Here is an 11025-nt window from a genome sequence, read left to right on the forward strand (position 1 = left end):
AGTGACAGTGCAAACACAGAGATCTGGATCACTTTGTAAACTGGCCTCCTACAAACTAAATGTTTTAATACAGCTAAATGTATTGGACAGACCACTCAACATGAACTCCCAATATAATGCTGTGGAAAAAAGGGCTAATATGGCCCTTGGATGTAGACAGGAGTAGTAAATAGGACTAGGGAAATGATTTTTACTTCTGTCTATGGCACTAGAGGGGCAGATATTGGAATACTGTGTACAGTGCTAGTGTCCACTTTTTTTTGTAAAAGGATTTTGGGAGCAGAAAGCCAGAAAAAAGGGTTTTGAGGGCTGGAGAAAATGCCTTCAGTTATCAAAAAGATTGAGGTGGCTTGATTATAGTGTACCTGGGGAGTGGGAAGGAGATGGGATATGGGTACTAAGGGGATCTTCAGTCTACCAGGGAAAGGTATAACAAGAACGAATGGCTGGAAGTTGAAGCTAGACCTAATGTGTGCATTGCTTTTAATTTTGACTTTAACAATGAGGGTGATTAGCCATTGGGATAGTAGTGGGTGTTCTCCATCTCTTAGTCTTCAGATCAAGACTGGATGCACTTGCTGGAAGATATGCTTTAGCCAACCATATGTTGTGTTCAGTATGGGATAGCTGGATGAAATTTATTGGCCCTTGCGTTCAAGAGGTCAGACAACCTTATGGTCCCTTCTGGCCTTAAATTATATGAATCAGTAAATACTGTCATCTACAAATGAAGTGTGCATGATGCACATGTACACTTGAATGTTTGGCCTGTAAATTGCCTCACTGTTTCCGTTAATCTCCTGTTGAGATTGCTTGGGTGGTTCATGTGTCTGAGCTGCTTCAGGTTTATACAGCATTCTCCAGGCTCAGACATATGTTCATATTTTAAGGTTATATTTATACCAATGAGGCCTAGAAACTGTTTTCTGTGGGATGCAAGCTTTCATTTGAATCTGGATGTCATGCTTGTTGGATAGCTACAACAAACTGGCAGACAAGTTTATATTCCACACCTAAGTGTTTAGTCATAATTGACTAATGAATATCACTTAAGAAAACAGTAAATAAAATCCTGCTCGCATGTCTTGGCCATAAAGTAGAAAATAAAAATTCCCTCTTTTTAAAGAGACTTGAATTTCTGATAGATTGTGTTGGTTTTTTTCCAGTGAAATGGACTGGTCTCAAACTAATCTTCAGTTGAAATTATTTTCTATTGGAATACATGGATTCTTCCTTCGTGCATAAACATATATTCAGGCTTGCCATTTGCTACTAGATTTTTTGCCCTTTTCTAACTTACTATCACTCTTTATTTCCACAATGTTTTAGACAGCTTACCGAACTGGAGACTTTAAAATGTTCTAGGCTTTAGTGTTTGTTACTGTGCAAGTAGTCTGATTCGGTAAGTGAATATACATTTGTCTAAAAGACATTGTTAAAAAAATTTCTAAATACTTTGCAGATTTTACTCTGAGCTGCTTCTTTGCATATGCGCAACGTGCTATGACCAGGATTACTTTATCTAGACCAGTATTTGGAGGGTCTTCCATTGCAGTGCATGCAACATGCTAATGTCTCCTATTCCTGCTTTAGGAGCTGCTGGACAAATTTTTAATAGCTAATGCAACTAATCCAGAGAGCAAGGTATTCTACCTGAAGATGAAGGGAGACTACTTCCGATACCTTGCTGAAGTTGCATGTGGAGATGACAGAAAACGTAAGCATATTGTGTTCAATCATGCTCAAATAGTTAACGCTTACTTCTGTTTTGAGGTGGTGGGGAGAGGAAAGAGGAGCTAGAATGCACTGCATGTGTCACTAACTTTCATAACTCCTATGCCACCCAATAAAATGGAGAGGAACTGCGTTTAGATCTGATCTCAGTGCCAATTTTCAAAATTTAGGTTGACTTTTATTGGACCTGAAGTGTTCTCTATTGAAAAACTTCAGTGTATGGTGGAATGGAATTTCGTGTAGTAGTCCCTTCCCCTACCTCCTCCCATGTGAATGGCTATTGAAGAAATGCTTACTTGAAACTTTCAAAATACTGTTTAGGTGAAAGGTCACCTAATGGCTTAAGAGATACTTAATACTATACTTGTATCTCCCCCCCCCGGGTAAGTAGGCTAGAGGTATTAGGGAAAGAGGAAGCTGCCTACAACTTTCTATCTGCATTGACCCTATCAACCCATAGTTTTAATTGGGCAAAACTTAACTGTCAAGCCATGACTCCTTGAGTCAGATGAGGCATGATGTACACTAGGAATTTACTTCAGTACAGCTATGTTTCCCAAGGGTGTAAAAATCCTTCTGTCAACGTAGCTACTCCCTCTCGGGGAGGTGGATTACCTATGCCAACGGGAGAATCCCTCCTGTCAGCGTAGGTAATGTCTACACTGAAGCGCTACAGCGGTGCAGATGTGCTGCTGTAGTGCTTTAAGTGTACACATACCCTGAATAAGATGATAAATGTAAATTACTAACTAGATGGACAAAGTGATATTAAAGTAACAGTAATCCGGTACCCTATCAAGAAACCATTTATGGTGAGCTCCAGTCTTAAGCTGTCTAATGCTGGTAGAGATAGTACACTCCTTTTGTGATTCTAGTCTGTTTACTGCTGCTGATCCTGAAGGACTGTAGTCCCTCAGAAACCTCAGCAGCCATTAGGACTTACTGCAGGAAGGGGGGAGAAACAGCCTGTTACTTGATACGGGGCCTTCTGACACTGCTAGCAGTCAACACCTGTTCTGTGGACCATAGAAAATTGTTCACCATAACAATTAAACTAGATGTTCAGAAGACACATTGGAACAAGTAAGAGAACTATCCTGTAAGGTACCCAGATGTCACAGCAAGGGCAATATAAAAGCTTGGGCAGGTATTAAGAATTAGTGATAACTTCACACAGCTCAAACCAAAAGGTAGTCCTGGAGTTCTGCCCTGATAGAGAAGGGAGTTTGCCAGTCCCTGAGGAGCTGAGCTGTCAATATTTCTGGCTGGCCATTGAACAGAATAGGTTGCTGAGAGGGTGTTAACCAGTTGCAGATGAATCCATTTAAACCAGATGTGAGCGAGGGGCATGGAGCTGATTTTTCACTTACACAAAGGCCTCATTACACTTTTTCTGGCAGTGTAAAGGGACCTCAAAATGGGTGCAAATGTAAAATGGTGTAAAGAGGCTTTGATGTAAATGAGAACTGAATCTAAAATTTTTGAATCCCTTGGCCCTAACAGGACTGTAGCAGAGTCTCAAAGCTGGTACCATAACATCAAGGGAAAAACTTCGTATAAGGCTATCATTGAATGTAATCAAGCTGTCAACACTATCTTTGTTCAGCTTCCATGATGATAGTCTTACCTCCATTTTAATCTCCAGTACCCAATATAACTCTAAGGGCTTGTCTAAGCACAGGTGTTGCAGTAATTAAAAGTTGGGTTTTAAAACCCATTTTTGTAAACTGATGCAAATCCCTGTGTGGATACTCTGTGGTATTGACATTCCCTGACATTTTCCATAATAAGACCCTGTTTTCAGTGGCTTATAACTTTGTCAAACCATTTGGGTTAAAATTTTCTGTCAGGTGTCTGCCTCAGGCTAAATTTGTTTAGAAATTTTCAGCCAAAATGGTTCAGTAGTTTCTGAAAACAACAGAGAAAAATGCTTTGCCCATGCAACAAAATTCTGATGACTTTTTCTTTGAAAAGCTTTGGCGCACACGTTTGAAATTTGGCAGGAGGTGGCTTTTGTGTCAGGGGTGTGCCTCTTCCATCCCTGTGAATATCTACCCAAATTTGGCTGTTATAAAGCCTCTGAAGAATTGTACTTCCCACATGTCCAATAGGGACTGCTTAATTTTTAACAGCTAACTTCCTTGAAGGTTCCATCTGCAATGAGTATGCTCCATCCCAGGGCTGAGCAAGACTTTACCTGTTACCGCAGCTCTGGACTGCTGCAAGCCAGCCTGGATTCACACACCTCAAATGAGAGCACTGAGACTTTGTCTCCTGTTCTCTCAGTGATCCCCCTGATGGGCCCAGGCAGCATGGAGGAGGAATCTGCCTGACTATAATGCAGATGAGACAAAAACCAGACCTTTGAGAGGAAGTAGATTGGGATGAGGAAACTGGGGCTAGAGACTGGTAGGAATTGGGGAGGGAGATTGGGACACAGAACAAGGATACAGACTGAGAGCCAGAGTTGGAGAGCAATGAGAAGCCTGAAGAATGTAGACTGAGACTGGGACAGGAGCCAGATGTGGGAAAGAGACAGGACAGGGTGAAGGAGGGTATGTGGAAAAAGGAGTTAAGTTTGGGGGGGGGGGGGGGAAGGTAGGCAGAAATGCCCATTAAGGCGCACACTTCTCCAAATTCTTGAGGGGACTAACAATATGAGCTATTCCATTGGCTCAAGTGGCAGAGGTGCATGGTGTATCTAACGGTTCCTGCTGATCTATGTGGATGTCAATATGATGCCACAGGGAAGAATTTGTTTTTAGTTTTTTAAAAAAACTAGGAAATTAAACACAAATTGTTTAAAATACAATTTTCAAGGTTGTAAAGTCAAGAACTCAAAAATTAAATACCAGAATTCAGGTTGCCTGTACATTTGCACTATAGAATCATAGAATGTTGGAAGGGACCTCAAGTGGTCATCAAATCCATCCCCCTTCACTGGGGTAGGGCCAAATAAACCTAGACCATCCCTAACAGGGGTTTGTCCAACCTGTTCTTAAAAAGCTCCAATGGAAGCCTATTCCAGAGCTTAACTATCCTTAGTTAGTTCTCCCCCCTAATATCCCACCTAAATTTCCTATACTGCAGGTTTAGCATATTACTACTTGTCCTACCTTCAATGGACATGGAGAACAATTGATCACTGTCCTCTTTATAAGAGCCCTTAACATACATTTGAAGACTTATCAGGTCCCCTCTGTCGTCGTCTTCTCAAGATTAAACATGCCCAGTTTTCAATCTCTTTTTATAGCTCAGGTTTTCTAAATCTTTTATCACTTTTTATTGCTCTCCTCGACTCTCTCCAATTTGTCCACATCTTTCCCAAAGTGTGGTGCCCAGCTGAGGCCTCACCAATGCCCAGTACAGCAAGACAACTACCTTCCATGTCTTACATACAACATTCCTCTTAATACACCTCAGAATATTAGCCTTTTTTGCAGCTGCATGTTTGTTGATTCATATTCAATTTGTGATCCACTATAGTCCCCAGATCCTTCAGCAGTACACCTGCATAGCCAGTTATTCCCCAATTTGTAGGTTTTTTTTTCCCTCCCTTCCTAAGTAAAGTCCTTTGCGCTGGTCTTTATTGGTTTTCACGTTGGGGGGTTTTTAGACTAATTTTCCAGTTTAAGGTCATTTTGAATGCTAATCCTGTCCTGTAAAGTTCTTGTAATCCCTCCCAGTTTAGTTCATCCACAGATTCTATTGGCATACTCTCTACTTCATTATCTAATTTGTTGATGAAAATATTGAATAGTACCAGACCCTGTGCAGGATCTCAATAGATATGCCCCTCCCAGTTTGACAACTACTCCTGCCCATCACAGGCCACAGAACCTCACCCGCCCACTCCTGCAGTAGGTCCATAACCTCTTGCTAAGTTACTGAAGTCCTCACATCTTGATTTAAAGACTTTCAAGTCAGAGAATTCACCATTACTTGAATTCAAATCTGTAAGTGACCCGTGCCCCATGCTCCAAGGGAAGGTATACTTTTTGAGTATGGCCTTTCAACCAGTTATGTATCCACCTTAGAGCAAATTTATCTAGACCACATTTCCCTAGTTTGCTTATGAGCATGTCATGTAGGACTGTCAAAAGCCTCATTAAAATCAAGATATCAGATCTCCCCCACATCCCCAACATTCACTAGGCCAGTAACCCTATCAAAAAACATTTTGTTTTTGGCATGATTTGTTTTTGATATATCTATGCTGGCTATTCCTTACTACCCTATTATCCTGTAGGAGGTGCTTACAGATTGTCTAATAAATTGTACCAGTATGATAGTCCTTATTTACATGATCACGTTATTTTTGCAATAGGACTTCTGCCTCATTCAGTGCATAGAATGAACTGTGCTCATTTAATGAGAAGTTGTTTAGTTTTCTCGTTGTTGCTCAGTGCATGGCCCCCTGTCTTTACTGCTTATAATTCAAGTGCTGCTCTATAGACAGTTATTTCCTTGTAGGCTTTTCTGTGGCAATCATCACAATAGTATATAGTAGAGTGCTTTACAAGTGTTACTGAATTTATTTTCACAATACGCCTGTGAGATGGGAAGAGTGGGCAAGTATTATCCCAATTTTAGAGATGGGGAACAGTCACAATGATATGGTCAAAAGTATTCACTAATTTCGTTGCCCAGTTAGATATGTCTAATACCCAATTGAGTTCTTCGTATTATATCCCACTTCATATGTTGAAAGCACAGCTCCCACTGATGTGAGTGCTCAGCAGTTTTTCAGATCAGATGCCAAGATCTCAATTTGGGCACCCAGAAAATGAGGAACACACAATTAGTGACTACCTGTGAAAAGTTTGGGCGTTTTTTTGTTTTTGTTTTTTTTAAAGTGACCTACCTACCATCATAGAAACTCTGTGGCAGGGATAGAATTCAAATTTCCAGGGCAGTATTAAATAGCCTTGACCATAAACACGTCTTTTTTTTTTTTTTGTTTCCTTCTTATCATTTGCCTCATTTACTATGTACACCTTCCAGCTTCTGCAACAAACAAAGCAGGAGTGCTATAGACACCAACTTCCTTTACTACATAACCCTGATGCATCCCTAGAGCAGCTCCACCCTGTCCATTAGGGTCCTGTGGAAAAATTGTATGTGATCATGTAATTAAAGACTCATACACGTAAGAGGGCTAAACAAAGGTTACATGGGCAACCATAGTTCTGGGATTTCCTGGGTCCTTTACTTTGCAATCTTAACATGTTTTTTTGTGTGTGTAATATCGGTTTAGTTTGAGCCTATAAATGTCAGTACACAGTTGCACCAATTTAAAAGTCCCACCCTTAATTAAGCCAATGCAATTGTTTATTTCAGCCTAAATAATGAGAGGCTAATCATTTCTCTGAGGAGGTATTTGAAGCTAGGGTGAGGGCCTCAGCTTTCACTTTTCTCTGTATCATCCCCCTTTTTGTGTTGAAATGTTCCTGTTTCTCAACAGAAACAATAGAAAATTCACAAGCAGCTTATCAGGAGGCGTTTGACATCAGCAAGAAAGAGATGCAACCTACACATCCAATTCGTTTGGGCCTAGCTCTTAACTTTTCTGTATTTTACTATGAGATCCTCAACAACCCTGAGCTTGCCTGCACGCTGGCTAAGACAGTAAGTTTCTGTATCTTTTTTGGAAGGAGGGTAATTCTAATTAATGGAAGCTAATCTGAATAATGTGAATTGATCAGTCTGTCTTGTACAATAAAATCCTATTTCATTTAATATATTTGATTTGCAGGTGTCCACTGTCAACTGACTTAAAGGGACACTGTCAACTTTAGTTTACAATATTTGTTACTGAAAGAATTTTAAACATACAAGATTTGTGCTGTTTTAAGCTATTTTTCCAATTTGGACAATGCAAATCAATGAAATTCTTTTCACTTTCTTCAATGCTGCATGCTTGTTTAATAAAGCTGTCTTCATGGAAAAAGGTTAAACTTAATTTTGAATTGTCCCTTTAATATCCACCCATAGTAACACTAATAGGAATATTCATAATCAGTACCTCAATGTAAATATGAAAAACTTAATTATTCTAGGCTTTTGATGAGGCTATCGCAGAACTTGATACGCTGAACGAAGACTCATACAAAGACAGTACTCTCATCATGCAGTTGCTTAGAGACAACCTAACAGTAAGTTGCCCTTTTGTGCTAATTGGTCCAATAGCTGTAATTGTATAATAGCTATATTTAGACCTCATTTGTGTTATAAAACCAAAACATGGTCTTTATCTAGCATGAGCATCTTGATATTTAGGCCTATTATGTATGTACTGTATTGAAGATTTACTTTCATAAGTAGGTTGATGTCTAATTTAAACTTTAGTGTGAAAAATTAATTGCATTAAACTAATCTGTGGCAGATTCAAACTTGGTTTGGACTAAAAAAATAGCATGAGTTAGTCCAGTTTCCGTTTTGCTAAATACAGCTTCACTTTCATCATAAAACTAGCAGGCTGACTTGACTTAGCAGATAGTACTATAAATCTGGTGGAAAAAATGATAATCCAGTCATTAAGACAAGAATGAAAAAAAGTTAACGGTCTTAAAGGTATTACTGGTTCCAGCAATATTCCCCGTACTTAACTGGAATGAATTTAAGGTGCACCAACTGTATACCATATTAACTGTCTAAGGGACAGCTAGCTACATACTCCCAGCAATATTCCTCACTGTAGGTTTCCATAACAATAGGAATTGTGACTTTGACTGGTGAGGTGAAAGTGCAACCAGAGAGGTTGACATTCCGGAGAACAATGTTCTTTTATGGGGGGGGGGGGGGGGGGACAGTCAAACAGACTTACGTATTTCTTAAGTGCCAATAGTATAATTGGGTACCATATATTAAACAGATGTGTATTTGTTTAGCATTATGTTCACTTTGGCTGGTTAAATCTTAAACAGTTATGTATATGGCTGTGCCCTATGGATGAGAGGGTGCTCACAGTAAGCCAGTGGAAACTCTGCAAATTAAAGCAACAGAGCTTTACACCTCCAAACCATAGCACTTAACAAATGTAGAACTCCTCCCATCTAGTCCTTGACTTTAGGAATAGGACAGTTGGTGCTAACCTGGAGGGTAGATGAGTAAGTTTTCAGGCTGATGTGGCTTTTTTCTTATTTCTAGTTATGGACATCAGACAATGCAGGAGAAGAATGTGATGCTGCAGAAGGTGCAGAAAACTAAACTGCACATGGGGTGTGTCATTCTCTCTTCCCTTCTCAAGAAACCTTTTTACACGTCTCCATTCCTTATAGCTCCACTTGGATTTCCTATAGCAAAGAGAACCCATCCATGTGTATGGAAATCAGTTTATAGTCTTTTCACACTGCAGCTTTGGGAAAACTCCATTCCTTGATTTGTGTTTGTCCTGGCCTTCCCTGTGTGCGGTTACTGCTGTAGAAAAGTATTAATAGCTTCATTTCATATAAACATAAGTAATTTCCAAACACTTATGTAGCGGACTAAAGTGTACCTGGTATTTAAAAACAAAAATCTGAACCAGTTCCTGCAAGTTGACTGTGTTTTGTATTACAGTAAAGATATTAAAATGTAGTTAATTGCAACTAAAGAGTGTTCAACATAGCTTTCTAATTCTCCACATTCCCTCTTATTCTGCAGGGTTTCCTTTCAGTAACTGATTTTCACATGCTACTGTGTATTCTTTTCATGAGGGTTATGAAAGTATTGGGCCAGATGGAAAGTTTTTGGCATTTTTAGATTGAAAATTACAAATTGAGTTGCCTTCTGTGTAATATACTGCAGGGGCTACTGTATGTGTGTGTGAAAATGAGGGTCTCTTCTTACTCAGTCTTCAGTTGCTGCTGTTTATAAGTTGATATCCCTTCCCAATAAAAGTCACTTACACTCCTGCCTTTGTAGTTTTGGTATTCACTTTACTATGTGCTAGAAGCAGCATGGAACTGCTGGAATACAGACAGTGCTTTTTGGCAGATTAAAGTGCATGTCATTTCTTAATACACTGGAATGGGAAAACCAATTCAAGTTCACATGTTCAAGTATAACATTTAGTACTTTTCCATGCAGATTTGTGCACATGTGAGAAGGTGTCAAGTTTGTCCAGTGATTGTTATTTAGAGAGTTGGACCACTATTGTGTGTTGCTAATCATTGATTGTAGTCCCAAAAAAGCCTTGTGAAAATGTTATGCCCTATGTAACAGCAAAGTAACATTAAATAAAATTACATTTTATAAACCACTTACTGTTTTTGTAACAATTCCATGCAATTACTTTAAGGGCTGAACTATAGCAAGTCATGCTAGGAGAAATGTCCTTCTCAAACATGTAACTCATTCTTAAAGTCAGTTGTTCAGGTGAATTCACTTTGTATTTACATATTAATGAATTGTATGAAAATACCTGAAAGTTATTCATATGAATAATTCATAGGCACAGATAATCCTCAAAGTTTAACCTGTGGTATGTGTCCTCCTTATTTAAGCTACTTGTACTGATAGAAATTGTTGTAAAAGACAGAAGCTAAGCAGTTAAATACCAACCAAGTAGTACTCCTTGCTCCTAAGAGTTGAAACAGCCTGATGTGTGTTCCATTGCTGCAAATCTGTTATCTCCTAATTCTTCAAGTGGCGTCCCTATGGATGCTCCAGTGTAGGTGTGCTTGCATCCCTGTGCTGCTAATCGGGTAACTTCTGTGGCTGTGTCCGTTAGGTCCTACACATTCACTGCCCCTCCTCATGCTACACCATGAGGCTAGCACGTGCAAGCTAACTCCGCTCAGTTTTTTTTCTCATCCACCCCAGCTAGTGACAGAGCTATTCACAGTACGTTAAGACTACATTACTTCAATTTGATTTCTATAGTTCTTAGTTCCCAGTTATAGTTATATTTTTTTCTTCTGAATTCATTTTTATTGAATGGATGCTGGAGTCTCATAATGACCAATTTAAGGCCATTGTCCAGGAGGGCCAGTTAGTGGTGAAGACATTGCTGCAATCTTTCCTCAGTGCAGCCGAAATGGTGACTAGGTCCATCTCCATGGTGGTGGTGATGTGACAGGTATCTTGGCTCCATCTCTCAAGCTTTCCCAGAGGAGGTACAGTCTACAGCTGAAAACCTCCCTTTTGAGGTCACGAAGCTCTTTGCGGAGAAGACTGATGCCTCCTTTCATATCCTGAAGGACTCTAGGGCCACTTGCCAGTTGCTGGGCATCAACACGCCAGGACAAAGACTGTTCAGTTCCCAATCCCAGCGTAGACCACACACGCCTCAATATATGGCTCAACACC

At 39.7% G+C, this 11025-nt stretch overlaps 1 protein-coding gene across 2 annotated transcripts in view; it reads left to right on the forward strand.

The window, feature by feature from the left end:
* YWHAQ (tyrosine 3-monooxygenase/tryptophan 5-monooxygenase activation protein theta) overlaps positions 1–9976 on the forward strand; it is a 47430-nt gene extending 37454 nt beyond the window's left edge. For both annotated transcript variants that reach the window (XM_048845472.1, XM_048845473.2), the window contains exons 3-6: positions 1594–1717; positions 7199–7362; positions 7794–7889; positions 8884–9976. In XM_048845472.1, coding sequence (XP_048701429.1) covers positions 1594–1717; positions 7199–7362; positions 7794–7889; positions 8884–8943 — 444 coding nt within the window. In that variant the 3' untranslated portion in view covers positions 8944–9976. The remainder of the gene's footprint in view (positions 1–1593; positions 1718–7198; positions 7363–7793; positions 7890–8883) is intronic.
* The last annotated feature ends 1049 nt before the right edge of the window (positions 9977–11025 follow it).

This window comes from Caretta caretta, chromosome 3 (genome assembly GCF_965140235.1).
Source record: "Caretta caretta isolate rCarCar2 chromosome 3, rCarCar1.hap1, whole genome shotgun sequence".
NCBI classification, from domain to species: Eukaryota; Metazoa; Chordata; order Testudines; family Cheloniidae; genus Caretta; species Caretta caretta.